This window comes from Colletotrichum aenigma (assembly GCF_013390185.1).
Source record: "Colletotrichum aenigma strain Cg56 chromosome Unknown KSG_Cg56_contig02, whole genome shotgun sequence".
Classification (NCBI taxonomy): Eukaryota; Fungi; Ascomycota; class Sordariomycetes; order Glomerellales; family Glomerellaceae; genus Colletotrichum; species Colletotrichum aenigma.
The window spans coordinates 2635708-2655579 of NW_023500908.1; the positions used below are offsets into that span (position 1 = coordinate 2635708).

Genomic DNA, 19872 nt, shown 5'->3' on the forward strand with positions numbered 1-19872 from the left:
TTTTTGATCGTCGCTTTTGGGATCGTTCCCCAGCCAGCAGATCCGCCACAACAGTGGCACAGCAGACGCTGCAAATTACCTGGCCTCGGCTGTCGCGTCTCTCGTCTCCTCGCCTTCGCTTCCCGTACACTTACTCTAGTGTCCTGCCCTCTCAGGTTGTCTCGCACAGACGAAAGTGGACCGAAAAAGATGGAGAGATGAGACGAAAGTTCGCTTCCTTCCGACACTCAGCCCGTTGTTTTCCCCCTCCTACTCAAACACAGCTTACGCAGTGCCGCCGTCATCCCATCTTAGTGCGGAATGTTTAGCCTTCAACAACGTTTCTTTCGTTTAATTTGAAAGTCTCCGGCAGCCGGACGACGAGCCGGAGTTGGATGTAGGATCCGGACGCATACGCACTCTGTTTCGACCGCCGTCAAAGGAACACTCGGCCGTGGCTTGTGGGATGGCGCCCACCCGGCTTCAGGACTGGACAACGGCGTCTGAATAGCCGCCTCTTTCGCCCCTTCGGCACCGCACCTCGCGCCGATACTGTGTGCTTCAACCAGCGACTGGACGTGACTGCTCGCTCGCTCAGCTGCTGTTTCCCAAGACCATCACATGACTCTTCCGCTGCCACTGCATTCTCACCGTCTTTTTTGCCCCCGGAAATGGCGAGCAATCCTTACTGAAAAATCACCCCGGTCGTTGAACAAATAGACGCCGCTTCGGGCACAAACAGCCGACCAGCGCCTCGCCTTGATTGGCCAATGTGCAGGGATGCGAGTCGACTCGACAGGGGCCCCCTCAGAGCCCGGCGCTTGCGCCTCTTCCCCATCACATCCGGCTGCCCAAAATAGCCAACCAGAACTGGAGACGCCTGAGCCGAGGGTTGTCGAGCTGCGTGCGACACAATCCTTCGTGCCATCGCGGTTATTGTCCTCTACATAGTCACACTGCATTGCATATATGTTTGCTTAGTGGCGCTTCTTCATCTTCCACTATCGACTCGAGACGCCCGCCATCTTGGTCAACCTTTGAGACTTTAACCCCTCACTACAACCACACACTGTCACACCATCCACAGCGTTGCAACACGGCCCAATCTATATAGCCGCTGTCCCCTTCTTTTGCCAAACTCTCAACCAACGTTTCCCTCCCTCTTCGATCCGAGTTGCTCGTCTCATCGCCGGTGATTCCACCCCTTTGGGAGGCTAAGAACTTTCTTTGCCTGATCCCGGTTGAAGCAACCCCTCTGCTGGCTATTAGGACTGAGCCGCAGAACTGCATCTCCCACTAACTTCATATCCGCTCCTCTGGTTCGAGACCTGCTTCACGTGGTCATCATGGCTACCCAGACCGGAACTGCCTCAAGGAGGCCAAAGCTGTCCTTGTCCATCAAGACATCGCCGGCTCCTCATACGAGAATCAACAAATCCTTGGCTCTCGTTGACCCCAAGTCCCCAACGACCTTCAACACCCTCTCCAATGTCTACACCACCGCCATTGAGAGGTCGACTCCCGCCATCGCCGACCCCTTGACTGCCATCAACGAAGCCAAGGATCTCGTAACTCCCCAGCTACGGATACAGACCCCGTATACAGTCTGCTATCCCGAGACGCCACTGACAGCTCATCCTCTCTCACCCGCCGCTGCCATGGAAATCACTTTTCCAAGCACCATGACTGCGACACCGCCGCTGTCAGCAGGCCCCGTAGAAGGTCCTCAAATGTTTGGGTTTTCACCAATCGACGCCCAGACTCCTCTGACGGCTTTGATGAACGACCAACCGACACCTCGATCTCTGCGTAAACGAACCAACCTTACACTGGCTGGCACCAAGCCACCTTACAGCCATCCTCGATCCCTTCACAGCATCCTCCGCAACTCGCCGCTTCCTCCCCCGACAGCCAAGACGCCCACATCACCCCGTCGACAGTCCCTGCGCTTGCAGGAGAAGGCGGCACGCCGGGTAGCTTACAACAGCCCGATCGAGCAAACCATCACAACCAACACGTATACGAAATCTCACATCGACCTGCTCATCGAAGACTCGTCTCCCGCATCTCCCAGGGCACAACAGGACCAGAACACTTTTCTAGACCTCGCACTCGCTTTCACAGGCAACGAAACACTCGATGGCGGAATGACGCCCGGACCGTTTGAAGAGATGCGCCGACGGATGGCTGGCCTCACAGCCAGCTCACCGGTGGTATCCAGCCCCGCGGGAGCCAGCCCCTCAGGCGGCATCAGGAAGAAGAAGAGAAAGGAGAAGAAGCGCCGCTGGGTCTGGACGATCGGCAACCAGGAAGAGGACCCAGATAACCTCGGCGGTGCTGTGGCTGCGTTGCGCGCGGCTGAGGCGGCAGCAAACAAAGCAGGAGACGACGGAAAGCAGCAACCTGCGCCTCCCGTCGTGGAGGTGCAAACTTGCGGCGATCTCCCGACGCCTAGCGTGGAGACGTTCGACGAGGCTGGAGACGTTGAGATGTCAGACACGAGTAGCGTCTCGTGCGATCGGGGGCTCACGACCGGGGACATGGACGTGGACCTCTCGACGCCGACGATCCTGAGACCGTCCTCGTCGCGCATTGACAGGCTTGGGTCGGCGGAGCTCTTCAACCCGGAAACTGGGAGCAGGAGGGACACGCCCATTCCGCCTGATTTGGTGGTTGCTTGAAGAGACACAGCGTTTTGGATTTAATTTTCCGGGGAAGCATATGATTTTGCATGGTGTTGGGGAAAGGGGGAAAAACGGCGGCTCGGCGTTGTAAGATACACATGTACTAGTTAGCATCGGTTAGGATCTAATGAGCACACGCGATACGACCAAGTTCTCGGAATCCCATCATCGATGACAAGTGGACTTTATCGTGTCTCGGTGTTAGTCTGGGGAAGAGGAATGCTTAGCGTGCGGTTGGATGTTTGACCGTCTTTGCTAAGGAGCGAGCTAGCTGGCCTTGGGTGACAGGGATGGGCTACAGTGGTCTGGCCAACTTGTGAATTCGATCACAGTTTCCCGTGCATTTCGGTTGATGGTTGATCCGTTACGAGGCGATGAGGTAAGGTATCGTCGTAGGCGGGGCAGAATGGAGAAGTGGACTGACGAGGACAACCTTGGCTTGCGTAAGGGGTGGTGATATTTTTGCCATCCCCTGCAAACGCAATCGTTCATCGGGACTGCGGCAACCCATGTCGACGCCATGAGCCGCACGGAGAGTTTTCGATAGGGCGGATGGCGGCTGACCAGGTCGAAGACGCTGTTTTCTCGACAACGTGCAGTGAAAATAACCATCTGGCTATGTCTGGTACCAGTGTCAGCTTAGTCGAACAGCTCCTCATCCTACTGCTTGGCCTCCAAAAACAGCACAGGAACGAGACGACTCAGGCCACAAACCAACAACGGAGCAAACCACCCCACCACAACCGCCCGCCCCTCCAGCTGTCAAAGTCCGCAGCTGAACTACCTAAACATAAAGCCAAGGCACGACGTGGGTTGGGAGCCAGATGGCCTAGCCAGCTCGAGGCCACGAAGGCCAATGAACATGCAGCCAAAACAGCGGCTCCCCCCCCCCCCCCAGCCATTTACGCAAGCAAACAGCGATCCCTACTGCAGATCGGCCTCAGGTCGTCGCATCGCTGTTGCACAAGCCATCGAAAAGGTCGTAAAAAACAGGAAAACGTGACGGGAATGCTGAATTCCCGCCTGGAGCCACGCACAAGAAATGATAGGGCCAGTTAGCGTCGCCCTTTCCAGCCACGGTCGCTTCGTCGTAACGCGCCTCTGGTGCTGAAGACTTGGTGCAGGAATGTTTGGCTCGGTCTTCAAATAATGGGTGCCGGACAGTCAAAATGCAGTGGCTGCCAGCAGGAAAACGCACGAGCCATGCGATGTACCGGAGACTTGCTCCGTCATAGGTGCTGCAAGGTGCCGGGGGCTGGCCGGGGTGGGGCCGCACATGCTGTTAGTGGGCTTTGTGGCAGCAAGTCGCAAGACAAGCTACGTCATTGACCATCACAGCTTCCAGCCATGCCAGGCCAGCCCGACCAAACAAGCCAGTCCAGTGAGTGTATGCAAGCTGCAGCTGAAGGCAGATTGGGGAAAGGGGGATGGATGGGCAGACTAAGGCAGCCCAAACAAGCTGTCACAGCTGGCGCAAGCTGAAGAGGAGCTATGAGGCAATTGGAGGGGTTGCTCCGTTCCTTCTTTCGCTAATGTAGGTGCTTCTTGGAATTATATTTCCAAGATCCAGCCTCCGCGCTCTCATTCTTGTCCCTCTTAGCTATTCTCCATTTCCTCTGCCGATTGTCCGCCTGCCAATATTTTCGGTGCAGTGCAAGTGCAGTCTGAAGCCCAATTGACTCGGCAAATCGAGCCTGCCTGCGACAGTCAAGTAGTGTGAGCTACGACTGATCTCATATACCCACTCTTATTTTCATCCAAACAGGCACGCAGGTACAGGTCGCACGCACAGGCTTGTGCATGGCAGCAAGATGAATATCGACGAGCACCAACTGCCGACCGGCGGTCAGCACTACAGCGGCCGAAACCGAATTCCCAATGTCCACGAGTTCATGGCACAGCTCGACAAGGAGAAGCGCGAGCGAGATGCTGCCCTCGACGCCGAGGACAAGAAGATCAAGCAAGAACAGCGCCAGCACCACCAGAATGGCCAGACTGGGGACGCGAAAACCCATGTCCCCGAGAAGGACCACCGTTTTCGCAAGAGGAAGACCAAGACTGTGCGGGATCCCGTGACAGGCAAGGATGTCGAGATTGAGAACGCAAACGAGGACTTCAAGGAGGTGGTCGAGAACCCCCAGGTATGCTACTTGCAGCCCTCACATATCACTTGATTGAGGTCGACTGACACGCTTTCCCTCAGATTTCCGTGCCAAACGAGAATCTCGGAAAGTCGGCAACCGTCGCCACTTCCTCGAAGCAGTCTGGCGAGGAGTACCGCCAAGCTCAAGATGTCACCGCACCACCCGACCCCGTTGAACCCGGAAGCACGTCCGACGTACCTATTCACAGTGAAAAGACCAATGTCAACTTCTTCAAGACGCCAAGCGTCAGCTACGAGCCGATGTTCGAGTCTTTGGAACGCAAAGCAAACGTCCTTTGTGCCGGCATTTTCTTCGGCATCGTCATTGTCGGCAAGTTCTTTGGCGGCGCTCTCTATGGACTCATCCCCCTTGGTGCCTGCGTCGCGTCTGGAGTCTTTCTCTGGGTGAAGGATCTCATCACCCAGGGCAGAAACACGGAATGGTCCAGCGAGCAGGAGCGTGGTGAGACGGCCACCATCAACCTCGTCCCTGAATCCGTCGAGGTAAGAAGATCGAGTTCGAATGATAGTGATGCCGCGCTAACGAACCACAGTGGATGAACACCGCTCTCGGCATCATGTGGAACCTGATCAACCCCGAGATGTTCGCCGGTGTCGCTGACACTCTGGAGGACGTCATGGTTGCCTCTGTCCCTGGCGTTATTGAGAACGTCCGCGTCGCCGATATTTCGCAAGGCAGCAATCCGCTGCGCATCCTCAGCTTGCGAGCTCTGCCAGACTCCCACGTCAAAGATATCAAGGACGAAGCCCACAAGCAGAATCAGAAGAACACTGACCCCAATGAGCTGGCCGCAATGGAGCAGGCTGGGTCTTTCTACAACCTTGAGGCATCAGTCGCTTACCATGCCAAGCCCTCTGGAGCTGACATCTCCTCCAAGGCGCGCAACATGGGAATGCAACTGGTGTTTTACCTTGGTGTTCGCGGCCTCTTTGGAGTTCCCTTGCCGATCTGTGAGTAATACCACTTGTCCGACCATAATATCGTCTAACATTCTCTAGGGGTCGAACTTCAAGGTCTTGTTGCTACGGCACGCATTCGTCTCCAACTTACCCCTGAGCCACCCTTCCTGAAGACTTTGACTTTCACGCTCATGGGTATTCCCAAGGTTCAGGCCGGCTGCACTCCTATGATTGAAAAGGGAGTCAACATCCTGAACTTGCCCTTGATTTCCAACTTTGTCAACTGGGCCATTGGCACCGCTGCTTCCATGGTAAGTAATTTTCCAACGTGTGCTTTTACTCTAGCTAATTAGGATTTAGTACGTCGCTCCCAAGAGCATGACCCTAGACTTGAGCAAGATGCTCCAGGGTGACGACATCAAGAAGGAGACCCTCGCTCTTGGTCTGCTCTACATCCGCATTCACAAGGCCGTCGGTCTGAGCAAGCAGGACCGTCGCGGCAGCCAGGGTGGTGGCTCGGACCCGTACATCACCGTTGCCTGGAGCAAGTTCTCGAAGCCTCAGTTCTGCACTCGCGTCATTCAGGATGACCTGAACCCCGTCTTCGAGGAGAGCTGCGGGCTGTTGGTTACCGCCGACCTGATCAAGGCTGACGAACAGCTGTCAGTCGAGCTGTGGGACAGCGATCGCTCTTCTGCAGACGACGTTGTCGGCAAGGTCGAACTCAGCATTCAAAAGCTCATCCAACACCCCGGAAAGATGTTCCCTCAGGTTTCCAAGTTGGCCGGCGTTAAGGCCGACAGTACTATGCCTGGCGAGCTCCATTGGGAGGTTGGCTTCTTTGGAAAAACTCAGTTCCGCAAGGCTCTTCGCACTGACGGTAAGGACGTCAACCTGCCTCCTGAGTTGAAGGACAAGAAGGAGCTCCAGGACGAGAAGGGCACCATCGAGAACGCCGAGGAAGATGCGGTTGTCCACACCCCTCCCGACCCACTTTGGCCCTCCGGTATTCTCAGCATTGTCGTGCACCAGATCGTCGGACTCGAACTGGCGAACGTCAAGGGCTCCAATGGAAAGCGCAAAGGACGTGAGTACGAGCCGGCCCGTCTCGATGCCGGCGATGTCAAGGAAGAGGAAGGTAGCAAGCTACCCAGTTCCTACTGCACCATCCTTGTCAACGACGAGCTTGTTTATAAGACGCGTACAAAGGCCGTGTCATCTCAGCCCATTTTCAACGCCGGTACAGAAAAGTTCATCCGGGACTGGCGATCATGCATCACCACCATCACCGTTCGCGACTCCCGCAACAGACAACACGATCCCATCATTGGTGTTGTTCCTCTGAAGCTCTCCGACATCATGCAGACCGGAAGTGAGGCCACCCGATGGTACCCTCTAGACGGAGGTATCGGATATGGAAGAATCAGAATCTCTTTGCTCTTCAGATCTGTCGAACTGCGCCTGCCGCCCCCTCAGCTGGGTTGGGAAGTCGGAACTTTTGAGTTTACCTCCAACAGTATGAACGCTACGAACTACGGACACTTGAAGACCAAGATTCGCATTCGCACTGGCGGAAGCTCCGTGAGCGTGAAGCGTGATACTTGCCAAAAGGTGGAGGAGACGGAAGGATACTCTTGGGACATCAGCGGTGAGAACAATCACGAAAAGATCCGTCTTCCCGTCCGTTATCGATATAGGTCTCCTGTCTTCTTCGAATTTCACCGTCCTGGAAAGCGTCATGCCGATGCCTACGCATCTTTGTGGCTACAATCGCTGCCCGACCAGGAAGAGCAGGACTTTGACATCCCGATCTGGAAGTGCGACAGAGGTCTCCGCCTCTCTCAGAACTACATCACCGAGGACAACTACAAGGACATCCCCGACATCGAAATTGAAGAGATTGGACGCCTCAAGTTCCGTGGCCGCTTCTCCACCGGTACCGACCGTGACCACATCAAGTTTGTCACTAGCAACGACTCTCGTGAGACGATTGAAACCTGGGAAGCCTGTTTTGCTGAAGGTGTCCGTGGCGAGGAGGTGACTCCTGAGGTGCCTCCTGCGGTCCAAAAGCTCCACGACGAGTCTTTGACTCATGGACGTGACGTCCTGGCTCAAGCAAACCCCAAGGAGAAGGAGAAGTGGATGGCTAAGGACGGAACGGACTGGAGTGGAGCATTCGGCAAGGATCCTACGGCACTCATGGATGGCGAACAGGAGGACTTGAACGATGAATCACGCGACACTTTCGACTCGGACGATGACAGCAGCGATGTCGATCTTGGACTTACGGATGCTAGCACCAACCAAGGCAGCACCAACCAAGGAAGTGATGATGCTCGCAAGTCCGTCGACAGCACCAGTAGCGACGCGTCATCCAGCGTCTCCAAGAAAAACAGCAACGGTCCTGTCCAGGCTTACAAGGACTACCAGAGCAGGAGCAGAGACTTGCATCGCCAGCACAGAGGCCTGATGCAGTGGCGTCCGATGCGTAACGTGCAGTTCGCCAAGGATGAAGCCAAGTACGCTGTGCGAAAGATTACGAAGCTCGGGTCTCTGAACGGACGCAAGCCCGACGTCGAGACCGAGGTTTAATGATAGTTTCCTCTGTTCACCACAGGAACAGATGGGGAAGCGAGGGAATGGGATATGGATAACGGTCTTTGGTTTTCGCAAGTCTTCTGTAATGTCTACGAAGCATATCTAAATGACGTAAATTGCGATGATGGGGGCGTTAGGAAATGTATTTGTAGTCAAAGCAGGCAAATGAAGTTTTGAATCAGTCGAACTTCTTGTTGAAGCATGTGCCCTTGAGTTGAATATATTGTAAACTTATAATGTTGGCCAGATTTGGGCTTTCTTCGACCCAGGAACAGGAAACACGGAAGGAATCGGAAACCACAAAAGAAATACAATAAGTCCATGTATGCATGAATAAAACTAGTTACCCCTAAACTCTATCGGCCTCTAAATCTGAAAGTCTCATTCCAACCAGCCTTCACCGGCTTTGACTCTGACATACGGGCCCGTATTCCCTCAGCCAAATCCTTCTCAATCTTGCATCGACCATTTTCTCCCGCCTTTCGATACCAATTAGCCAACATGAGTCTTATCTGCAAAGCTCTAGTTTGGCATTCGCGGTCTCCATCTCGAAGCTTCTTTGCAAGAGCACCCAAGCTGACCATCCAACATTGCCCTTTGCCTTCATCTCTATTGAGACGCGCCAGAAGCTTGCAAGCAAGCACATGAGCATAAGTTTCCCTTCCCCAAGTAGGCTTATTACCAAGCCTATCCGTCCTTTCCTTGAGATTTGTAGCTAGCTTAAAGATCAATGAGCTGTCTTGGCCATGATAATTGGCCATGTACATGTACTCTGTAAGCAAAGAAATTGTACGTTCATCACACAACCCAAATTCCACCTCAGCGCTCTTGACGACCTTGTCGTAGCTTGGCAGAACGTGCTCCCCCAGCTTTCCTGGCCAGTACTTCAAAAAGTGGCCCGTCATTGACAGAACCACGGGATGAAAGTTGCCCAGGTAGTCCATGAAAAGGTCAATGCAAAGCTGGTAGACTCGTTCTACTGGCAACTTAATGTCTTGAAGACAGAAGAAACGTAGTGACTCGAGAGCGTATACCATAGGATCTTCTGCGTCGAGGTGAATCTTGATGAGTCCTATGATGCCCTCCAAAAAGTTCCCAACTAGATGGTCGTCTCGATTCCGCGCCAGGACTAAAGAAGAGACCTCCGTTTTTCTGGGTTCAAGTCGGAATGCGATACCTCTTATGTAGAGAATTATCCTCCATATATAGACAAGCATCCATGGATCCTTCTTCTGAGGTAACTTGTCAAAGAGGGACAGGGCCTTGTGTAGGGTCTTTTGGCATTTTCCGTTGGTATCGTCTGGCCGCGTCACCAAAATAGAGGCACCGTGGCATTGGTCTGACACAGCCTTCCAATCGCTGGAAGAGTCGCAATGGCCTTCCGGGGGATTGAGACTGAAGAAGTCGCCAGTCCATCCACTGACTCCATCTGATCCCCGGTCGAACACCCGCATGAAATAACCCCACACATTGAAGAGCGTTTTTTCTAGCTGGGCGAGCCTCGGATCATCTGGTGCCAGCAGAGAAAGATGTTTATCGAGTCGATATGCAAGTTTCTCAGAATCTTGGAACTGCTTCTGGGGAAGACTTTGTGCAGATCGTGCTCTGCCTGACGTCCCAGAGAGGGCCTGTGTGATTGAATCGACAGGTCGGCATTGTGATTGGTTTTTGAAGAATCCCCATGCTGCGAACTTCTTCTTGTACATGTTATCACTGACGTCCGGCTCTCAATTAGCTCACGAAGAAAAATGCTTGGCTTGAGGACTTACGATGCCTTGAAGCCATGCGCATTATCCATTACTTTCGAGACCGCGCTGAGAGATTTGGCTTCGTCTAGGTAGAGGGTTTTGAGTATCTGCTTCTTCGACAACCATTCTCGTTCGTCGTGCTCTGCTTTTCTCCCGGGGCGCCCCTTTTTCAACGCTGTTTGGGGCTTGCTGGTGGATGGTAAAGCTGACGAGGCTGCGTCGTGAGATGTTGACTGTTGCGACTGAGAAGGCGTGGGGCTGAGAGTTTGAGTCTCCTCCCGTACTTGTGTCGGAATAGCACGTCTCTGATCTATGAAAGGTGTCTCTGATTGATATGCAGCGGATTCGAATGACGGCGGGGACACTTCGCTTGACTCAGCAGTGCTCTGAAGGCAGATCCAAGCGTCATAGAACTCGGAATGCTGGTCAAGTTCCATCGAATCCATTACAGAAGAATTTCTGGAGCAATGCGAGCCGAGTATGAATGATTTTGAGGTTTTTCGAAAGGGAGAGACTTCAAAAAGATGTTTAGCGTGATGGAATTCTCAGAGGCCGACGAAGTTGGGGGATCACAGTAGGTTCGAGACGGATACTTCGCCATCCATGGAATCAATGCCTGTCAGGAAGTTCGCAGTGACAACTTATCTAAGGTCAGTGGAGGCTCATTTTTGGGCCAACAAGTTCCAGACTCTTCACCCCACGCTCATACTGCTTGTCGTTGGTTAATGACAATATCCCCGCAGTGCTTCCGGCCAATTGCTACTCTCGCGACCGAGTGGCACAATGACTTATGGTGTACTGCTAGCTGCATGATCTGATTGGACATATCAAAACAGACTGCATTAAAGTTCCTTTTAAGTTGATTGGCTAAAGCGGTATCACCGCTTGGTCGGGACAAGACACACTGCATGTACCGTTGGGTCTGGTGGTTGGTGAACATTAATGCCATTGGTAGTTGCTGTGGCCAGCCCGGTGCTCTGCAGGAATCATGGATGGGCTCCTACATTCTCAAGAAGCAACGCGGACAAGCTTGCAATGATATGCGTTGGACTTGCAGAAGAGATGCATATTGATTTTCAGTTGAGCCAGACAACCATGAGCAGGCTCGCTAGTCACTTTGTCCACGTCGACGCCCTGGTATCAATTCGTGTCTCCGTTGGGGGTGGTTCGAAATGGTCCTGCATGCAACTCATCGACCGTGCCGTCTTTGGCATTTCATGGTGCTCGTGACCGTCCGGGCGAGAGACAAGTGATACGTACAGCATACGATCCCAGTTTACATGCATCTTAGGAACCCCAGGGAAAGGATGGACATCTGAACCCTGGGCAAACGTTTTCACAAGTATAAGTAGGCCTGAAAGGTCCCCATAACAGCGGTGGCTATTCTAAATAGATCAGACACATACATACAACATCTATCTCTGTCTTTCTTTCTTCCCTGAGATCTTGTTATTTACGCAATCAAGTTCTCTCGCACAATATGTCTCGGCATTGGTCAGACAACTCCTCAACCGTGACCGACTCCTCCGCGGTCTCTGAGTACGACGAGCATGCCAGGGAGCTTGAAGTAGACTCTATGTTTTCGATGATTCAAAAGGACATGAAAGAATTCAAGAAGCAGTCGGATGAATCGAAGACCAGACTCAAGAGACCAACAAAAGCCAAGAACAGAGCCTTTGTCGCGGTTTGCAGCCCGCACAGTGTATCTCGCCTCTCAAAGAAATGCCAGAGTCTTCAGAAACCAGCTTTCCACTTCTTTAGAAGTAAGACTATTCCTCTTCCGTTATTATCATCTCCTATCATTAGGGCAGCTGTGAGCTGACGCGTTGGAAAGGGAAGCGCTCTTCTGTGGTTGTCACCACTGATTTCGCACTCGATTCGACCATCCGTGACTTAGCGAAGAGCCATGAGTGCGATGAGCTTGTTCTTGTTGTGAGCGGCCATATTGAAGCCATAGACTTCGACGTTCCGTCAACTTTTCGAGTGCTGATGGTGCTTCGTTGTGGCTTCGGCTCCAATGCGAAGAAGTACCTGCACCTTGACGGGTCCTCGACTTTTTGTGGCAGTATGATCCAGCTGTGGGCACAGAAGGAACGAAGACGCCGATTGTTTTTGGGACCTACGGTGCTGATTGACATCGACCCCGAGGAGAAGTCTTGGGCAAATTCCGAGCAGGCGTTCAAGCAAACTCTCAGCAGCCGAGAGAAGATAAGGATCAGACGTCACGTGGAGAAGATGAAGAAGACGTCTGTGGACGACGGCGAATGGTGGAAGAGATGGAGAGGAAGCCTTGCTTCTATCTTGGGCATCCTAGCTTGTGGTACAAAATTCGCTGTCTCGATCAAGGCCTCTGCAGGAGGTGCACTGTTTCAGTTCCAATATGGCTTGCTCAATATCAAGGTTGGGGCAGCATGTGCTGAGGCTTCCGGATTCGTGACTGCGGCTGGCCCTGCCGTACTCATTGGTGTTGGGGTTGCTGCAGCAGTATACTACGTGCCCTGGGACTCGATCCTCGAATGGCTTGGGGGTATTCTGTCTTGGCTTTCAGACGGTTTTATAGCGATCTGGGAGATGTTCAAGGATTGGAAGGCCAGCGGGAACCAGAGTCACAATAACTATCAAAGACGCCGGGAGAGAAAGGGGAACGCTAGAGTACCGAGACCGGTGGATTTCTCCCTCTAACGCCTCAGTAGGTATGCCCTCGCACTATGGCACCTACCCCTTGTGGAAGACGTTGACCATTCGTGTCAGCTTTACTTCTAAATCTTTTGCTCAACCATTGCCACATTGCTCGCTATAGCTAGAATCACTTGACGTATCGCACTTGATGGATCGAGTCAAGGGTGAGGCTGCGAAAACGGGACGCCCCGAGTGAGGACTAGCTGGATGATGAAGAGTATCGCATTTACAAACTATGGTACATGAATGATAAGGCGCATAAGACTGTCTTCAGTCCTTGATAATTCCGTAAGGTACTCTCATCCAGAGTACCCAGTGCCATGTCCACGGCCACTTCCCTGTCGGTTCGTAGTGCAGTCAGGACGAACGACAACGTCAGGCGCATAAACCGGCAAGTCAGACGGGTTGCTCGGGATGGTGACCTCATCGGTAACAACGCTGACGAGCAGGTTGTCCACGTTCTGCCTGTCCTGCACCTCGCCGTTGACCAGAGCAACGCGCCAGTGGAGGTTCTTCTGCAGGTACGGGATCACGTCCTCGGGGGTGAGACTGTCGACCATGCCGGCGAGGTAGCGCTCGACGAGGGCCAGGGTGATGGGGATCTGGCCAGTGATCTGCTGCCCGCGGGCGCGGCCCTCCTGGCAGTTTCGGCAGGCCGTGTTCTCGTTTTGGCCGAAGGTGGCGAAGACGCCGACGTGTGAGTGCTGCGTGGGGTAGAGCAGGGGCGAGGCGTCGTCGACGTCGCCGAGGAAGACGTGGACGACGTAGTTGCCGCCGAGCTGCGCCTTTTCGGCCTTGATGTTGACCAGCCATTCGAGGTACTTGTTCTCCGCGCCGACGAGCTTCTTCAGCTCGCGCTCCTTGGGGAGGTGGACGCCGTTGGTCTGGGCCAAGGGGGCTTGCTCCACGGAGGCTGCCGCAAGTTGTCCACGCTCGGCCTTGATGTGGTTCTTGGCGCGCTGCTGGAGTTCCTGGGTGGCGTTGTCGAGGTCGGCGCTGCTGCTGCGCATGATGTTGGCAAAGGTGGCCATCTTGCCGTAGAGACGGTCCAGTTCGTTGATGACGTCCTTGGGGGTCGGGAACCTCGCCTTCTGGGTCTCGGGGTATGCGTACCCAAAGACCTCGGTGGTGCGGACGCCCTCCGAGGTCCAGAACTTCTGCTCGGTGCCGTTGCTGGACTGGGCAAAGGGGGCCAGCGGGGTGTCGATGCCCTCTGGGTCGCCGGCCTTCACGATGAAGTTGCCCCAGTTCGCATCGGAGGGCTTGGTCGTCACGTAGGTGAGGGGGTCGGAGGGCTTGTCGTGGATGGCCTGCCAGATGGCGAAGAGGCGGTCGATGTTGGCGTGGTGGAGCCAGAAGATGGGGTCGAAGGAGGAGATCTCGGGGTTGGTCATGTGGCCGCCGCGGCCGGCGGTGTAGTTGTGGACGGCGTTGTGGACGTCCTCGATGCTACCCCAGCCGCGGAAGTCGATGTTGCTGGGCTTCTGCGCCTCGAAGCGGTTGCTCGACGCCGTGGCGAACTCGGTGTAGGACTGCAGGATGAAGTTGACGCGCTCCGTGAGGTTCTTGCCCTTGGGGCTGCCCTGCTCGCCCTGGAAGAAGGCCAGCAGCTGGCGGTTGATCTCGGCGTCGCCGTCGCGGATGTTCGGGTAGCGCACCGTGGCTCCGACGCGGGGAACCTGAGGTTTGGATGTCAGATTGTTTGCTGGCAGAGGAGAAAGGGACTCTACGCACGGTGTTGATGTCCCGCAGAGATGCGGACTCTCTGAAGGTGTAGTTCGACAAGGGGTTGATCTCGGACTTGCCCGACAACGCCTTCGGTCTGATGACCTGGTTGAGGGCCGCGGAGGCGGCTTGAGGGGGGAAGACGCCGAGGTCGGGACGGGCCCAGTCCCAGTACGGCATGCGGAAGGTCTTTGCTGCCTCGGCGTAGTCGGCCTTGCGCTCATCTTCTGTGTAAGCGTTTGCAATGAAGTTGACGTGCTTGTAGAGCTCGGTCTGATCGTGGGTGTGGTTAGTCTTTTTTCACCGTACATGACGCTTTCAGGGGTAGAAGCCTCACCTCGAAGATGGCGAGATAGGGGCGGTGCCAAGTGAGGAAAAGGATGGAGCTGTGGGTGCAGAAGCCTCCAAAGTCGTTGTCGACGCGGACCATGTCGTTCCATGGCTTGTCTGGCCACTTCTTGTAGGGCAGTCCGTGGATGGCTAGCTTTCATGTTAGGTGCGTGTAGGAGCAGAAGTGGAGGACGGCAACATGCCAGCGAGTTCGAAAAAGGAGAGGGGCATTCCCTCTGGCACATTTTCCTTGAATCTCTCCAGACCAAGGAGGTAGAGGTTCCACTGGTCCGGCTGCTCCTTGATCATGTCCCGAACCTCCATACGAACAGGAGGGTTCTCTATGATGTGTTAGTTGTTAAATTGAAGGGAGACTTGCAAGTCACCTACGAGGATCATCGGCTGGGATGCCGTGAACAAGGACAGGGCCCCTGGTGCCGTCGGAAGACATGTTGACAAGATGTTATGTGGTAGTATTGCAAAATGGAGTACAGAGAGCGAAGGTAGTGAGGTGAGGGTCCTCTTGTCATACCGACTTCTGGAGTCAGCATGTTAAGCTTATATACTTTATTTCTCACAATTGGAGCTCTTACTTACACTCCATCGCCGCGGGATTCTCTCCCGCTCACCGAACGGCTGCGAAAACGCCGGTACCTCGGGACCTCGTTCAGCCCTACTCAGCAAGGGGCTGTCTCACATCCGGGCCGCGGGGCATATCCCGTCACACCGGCCGCGCGCCGCGGTGCGGGGATGATCTCCAGCCAGCCATGTCAGCTCGGGCGCGCGGCTCAGCCGCAGCAAACACTCGGCATGTCAGCATGAACCAGGCCAATGAACGACTCTGCACCATCTCACCGACTTGCGAGACATCACGACATTGTCCACTTTTGGTCGTATAAATCAGATTGTGGCTTGAAGCAGAGGGGGTGACCCCCCCGTTTCCCGTGACGAAATCTTTGTCCCGTGGGTGCGTGCTGGGCATGCCGTCAGCTACGGTCAGCAAATACCCCTTCCGGCGAGTTTCGAGCGTTGGATGCCTTGTCGTTGAGAGTCTCGGTCGGGAGCGAATCACGCGTGGTCTTGGTCGGAAGATCCCTGTCTTGGCGTCTGTGAGGCGGAGGCTGAAAGGCTATTCGGTTGGTTTGTGGAAGCCTTGAGATGTAGTGGTCAGGGGGACCGCGACTTTCTGACTACGGTTTTGAGCTACAGGTTCTGGCAACTAGGAGAGACACGATCACGCTGACATTCTGGCATGGCACTTTGAGCTGAGGGTTTGTTGATCTTGATGGAGACACACACAATTCGAATCACACAAATTTCCGCGCACAACTAACATGAAACCGGCACAAATACGTGTTAAGTATACGGCAGAGTTTTTCTATTGGGAATACTGCTGTCTCTCGATTGCCTCTTTCTTCTCTGTTCCTTCATTCATCCTTGTCGTAACTCGTCGTTCCTGATGCCATAGCCCTCAATGATCTGACATTTCGCATACCAGTACTTCTACATAACGCGGAATCCGAACATGGCTCCCTGAATCCCGGAAACCGAAAAGTCGGAACAACATCCACCAGATCGTGTTTTCGAAGTCCCACGCTGTCATGAGTTTGCACCCGCTGTGAACGCCTCCCACTTGCATTGGAGAGTATGTGAGGCTTTCAATCTCGTCTAAACTGGCTTGCGTTAAAGTAAAACCGCAGCCGGAGAAAGTGGCCCGGTTTTGTCGGCGGTGGTCGAAATTCGGCTTCTGCGATGTGCCGTACTGAATGAGATAAATTTTGGATTTAATTCGGCCAGTGCATCTTGCCATCAAAAGGCAAATAAATAGAGCACGGGAGCCTGAGGCTTGCATCATTTCAGCGAGCTTGGCAGACGTGTATTCCCAAGCCTGACGCCCATAGTTGAAACCTAGCGACACGTCGTAGTTGAAGGACCAGGATGGAAAATATTCGAACGCAATCGGCTCGTCAAATGCAACGCCCAGACCCCATTTCGTAGATCCCAGGTCTCTAATGACCTTGGTCGTGTCCCATGTGTTGCGGGGTAATGCCTGGAAGACTGTCAAGTCTTTCTGCGGAAGCACTCCGAAGCTGGCGTCCGCAATCCATGCGTGTGTACTGAGATACGTTCTCGCATATTCATCGACTCTCGAACGCGAGTTGGAATTGTCCACTGCAAGTCGTCTGTAGTGACGTGTACCGAATATGACTGGCGCAGGCCCCTCGGTCTGAGGGAAACGGTTTTCGAACGCTCTTTGCACGACGCATCTCGACTCCTTGCAAGCTGTCCATAACCCAGAATCGTCTCCTATGAGGGCGACTTTTTCCATTTCGCCCAGCAGGTACCGATCCGGGTGTCGATCTATGGGCAACGTGGTAAAGTATTTCCCGCCGTCGTCGTCGTCCTCTCTGTCTACCATGAAGTAGTGAACACTCGGCAGAAGAGGACGAACGGCGAGCTCCCATATCAGAAGTCTCAATTCAGGAGGGAGCTCCATAAACTGAGTAAACATGGCTGGTCGAACTTTGAGCAGCTTAAGAGGGCAGGCGTGAGGCGTGTAGGAGGGAGGGTGTGAGAGCAGAATGCCAGAAAGGCGAGCAAGAGGGCAGGTGTCTTAGGAAGGAGGGCTACGCTTCGGTGGTAGTCACGCTGGAAGACTGTCGCGTGAGGGCTCATCTACTAAGAATAAATAGACATGTTCCTCCGAATACCTACACTTGTTATTCAAGGGCACGGAGAAGCAAAAGCTTCTTTCGCCAAATATGCCAGGATTGGCAGGAGTCGACAACAGTAGGGAAGACGGACGACAAAAAAAGAAACCTAAAAAGACGGCAACGGAGATAGAAATATGGGATGCATAGCAAGGGACAGGTGACGGTATGTACAGGTGGGTAGCTTTATCCATCTACCCGGATAGCCAATCCTAGAAGAATTTACGCTAGAGGCATAGTTTTCAGCACTATGGGATAAATTCAATGTGTGTTTGAACGACAGCTATATAGCTACGAACTCTGGGATAGTGCACTTTACGCACTCGATTATCCATGTGTCCTCATTCTCCGAAAGACACGAGCGATGTTCACAAGCAAGAGCGAGGTCTTTTCAAAAACGGAGGTATGAGGTTTAGGTTTGAAGAGGTGTTCTCATAGAAACCTTGGAAGTACCGCTCTATCTATGTCTGTTTTTTGGAGCCCTTTCCACGCCCACCAAAGCCCCAACCAATCTGGTTTGCCATCTTGACATTGACTCCAAGTTCGTCAGCATACGAATACACCAAACCTGGGTTCTTCTGGAACCAACGTCCGCACATGATGACGTCCAAACCAGACTGGAGAAACCCCTCTGCCATGGCACCCGTGCTGATTCCGCCGACCGCAGAAACAACCATCCTATCTCCGACTGCCCTCTTGATCTCCTTGGCAAAAGGTGCCTGGTAGCCAGGTCCAGACTTGATGCTTGTAGATTGCAGAGGATGGATACCACCGGAACTGACGTCGAGAAAGTCGACACCTTTCTCGGCCAGAATCGGTGCTAATTTGCAAGAGTCTGCAACAGTCCAGCTCTCGGGAAATTCTTCCTTCATGTTATCAAACCAATCCGTCGCGCTGATTCGAACGAGAAGGGGCATTTTCTCTGGAATGGAGGCTCGTACAAGATCTGTGATCTCAAGGACTAGCCTCACTCTGTTCTCCCAGCTTCCGCCGTATTCATCTGTGCGCTGGTTGCTGATGGGACTCAAAAACTGATGAATGAGGTAGCCGTGAGCGGCGTGGATCTCGACCACGTCGAAGCCAGCCCTGACGGCCCTCTTTGCTGCGTCCACGAAAGCATTTTTGAACTCCTGGATTTTTTCAAACGTCATTGCTCTCGGCTGCGGGTAGGCATCGTTGAAGCGCAGGGCAGAAGGCGCATACACCTCATCAGGCCACCCACCAACCTCCGCGCTTGCAGTGGCGTTCATGTGCAGGAAGGGCGCCACGGTGCTGGACTTGCGACCGGCGTGGCTGAGCTGGATGCCGATCTTCTGGCCTTGACTGTGAGCGAACTCGATGATGCGTTTCAGCGGCTCGATTTGCCCGTCTTCCCACAAACCGATGTCTTGAGGTGTAATGCGTCCTTCCCGCTGAACTGCAGTAGACTCCATCAGGGCGAGACCAGGTCCGCGCTGGATGATGCCACCAAGATGTGTCAGATGCCAGTCAGTTGCGTATCCTTCCTGTGCTGAATATTGGCAGAGGGGCGCCAAGAAGAGCCGGTTTTGAAAGGTGATGCCACGAACGGTCAGCGGAGTGAAGAGTTTGGGAATAGGGGCGCCGGTGGTTGTGCTGATTGCGGTGCCGGAAACTGGATCTTGGAGCGGAGTGTAATACGAGACATCTTTTGCCGCTGGGTTATTTATTGCTGAGAAGTGAAGGGCCTCCGCGGCTCCGTTGATCTGTGACATCTTGAAAAGAAGGTGAGGAGGAGTTGGCAATGACGAGCTTGAACAGCACCTGATACATTCAGTAGATCTGGGTTGACATTGATGAACAGTCTATGGGATTTATACAAGTTTAAAACAACTATCAGAGCTCTCTGACTTAGTCAAAATCTTCATTAGGCCCCCAGCGCATTCGATCTCATAGCCGATGATACTCGGCGCATGCGTCCCGTCACCGAGCCGGCCGGATTGTGGGGTCTCGGCCAGCTCATCCGTGGTGCGGGCGACAGATTCACAGTGGAATTTCTTGAGTATGACCAATTGTCGGAAACTCTATCCGCATCCGTTAGGACAAGCTGACATTAATTTACCACCGTAGCTAACAAATGCATGTCTGGGGGCTGAAGGGCACCGAGTAATAGGATCGGTGTAATCTCTATTTTTGCCGACGGTCAAAACGACCCCTTGCCGAGGCATTGAGACAGAAGAAACCACTAGCCACCCAAGATAGTTTCAACATGCGACTCTTAGAATTGAATACTTGTTGTATTCGTCTTCTATGAATTGGGGTGAATGATCTATTGCTATTAATCCATTATTACTACTTCATTGTGTGCGTGGTAGAGCATAAGTCTAATGCACAGA

The 19872-nt window shown here is 53.6% G+C and overlaps 7 protein-coding genes across 7 annotated transcripts; 3 read left to right on the top strand and 4 right to left on the bottom strand.

The window, feature by feature from the left end:
* Positions 1 to 1325: 1325 nt before the first annotated feature.
* On the top strand, positions 1326 to 2660 carry CGCA056_v002768 (uncharacterized protein; the record flags this gene model as incomplete). The annotated part of the gene is made up of 1 exon (XM_037318025.1): positions 1326 to 2660. The coding sequence occupies one exon, from the start codon at positions 1326 to 1328 to the stop codon at positions 2658 to 2660; it is 1335 nt and encodes a 444-aa protein (XP_037183808.1).
* Positions 2661 to 4474: 1814 nt separating this feature from the next.
* mug190 (Meiotically up-regulated gene 190 protein) lies at positions 4475 to 8319 on the top strand (the record flags this gene model as incomplete). Its single annotated transcript, XM_037318026.1, has 5 exons — positions 4475 to 4804; positions 4867 to 5310; positions 5361 to 5778; positions 5827 to 6038; positions 6088 to 8319. The coding sequence occupies 5 exons, from the start codon at positions 4475 to 4477 to the stop codon at positions 8317 to 8319; spliced, it is 3636 nt and encodes a 1211-aa protein (XP_037183809.1).
* A 721-nt stretch (positions 8320 to 9040) lies between these two features.
* On the bottom strand, positions 9041 to 10519 carry CGCA056_v002770 (uncharacterized protein; the record flags this gene model as incomplete). The annotated part of the gene is made up of 3 exons (XM_037318027.1): positions 9041 to 9044; positions 9097 to 10038; positions 10095 to 10519. The coding sequence occupies 3 exons, from the start codon at positions 10517 to 10519 to the stop codon at positions 9041 to 9043; spliced, it is 1371 nt and encodes a 456-aa protein (XP_037182808.1).
* Positions 10520 to 11553: 1034 nt separating this feature from the next.
* CGCA056_v002771 (uncharacterized protein) lies at positions 11554 to 12755 on the top strand (the record flags this gene model as incomplete). Its single annotated transcript, XM_037318028.1, has 2 exons — positions 11554 to 11836; positions 11908 to 12755. 2 exons carry the CDS (start codon positions 11554 to 11556, stop codon positions 12753 to 12755), a joined length of 1131 nt encoding a protein of 376 aa, XP_037182807.1.
* Positions 12756 to 13051: 296 nt separating this feature from the next.
* T-1 (Tyrosinase) lies at positions 13052 to 15258 on the bottom strand (the record flags this gene model as incomplete). Its single annotated transcript, XM_037318029.1, has 5 exons — positions 13052 to 14431; positions 14487 to 14750; positions 14815 to 14957; positions 15074 to 15148; positions 15198 to 15258. The coding sequence occupies 5 exons, from the start codon at positions 15256 to 15258 to the stop codon at positions 13052 to 13054; spliced, it is 1923 nt and encodes a 640-aa protein (XP_037182806.1).
* Positions 15259 to 16278: 1020 nt separating this feature from the next.
* On the bottom strand, positions 16279 to 17319 carry CGCA056_v002773 (uncharacterized protein; the record flags this gene model as incomplete). Its single annotated transcript, XM_037318030.1, has 1 exon — positions 16279 to 17319. The coding sequence occupies one exon, from the start codon at positions 17317 to 17319 to the stop codon at positions 16279 to 16281; it is 1041 nt and encodes a 346-aa protein (XP_037182805.1).
* Positions 17320 to 17979: 660 nt separating this feature from the next.
* afvA-0 (NADPH dehydrogenase afvA) lies at positions 17980 to 19251 on the bottom strand (the record flags this gene model as incomplete). Its single annotated transcript, XM_037318031.1, has 1 exon — positions 17980 to 19251. One exon carries the CDS (start codon positions 19249 to 19251, stop codon positions 17980 to 17982), a length of 1272 nt encoding a protein of 423 aa, XP_037182804.1.
* Between the last annotated feature and the right edge of the window lie 621 nt (positions 19252 to 19872).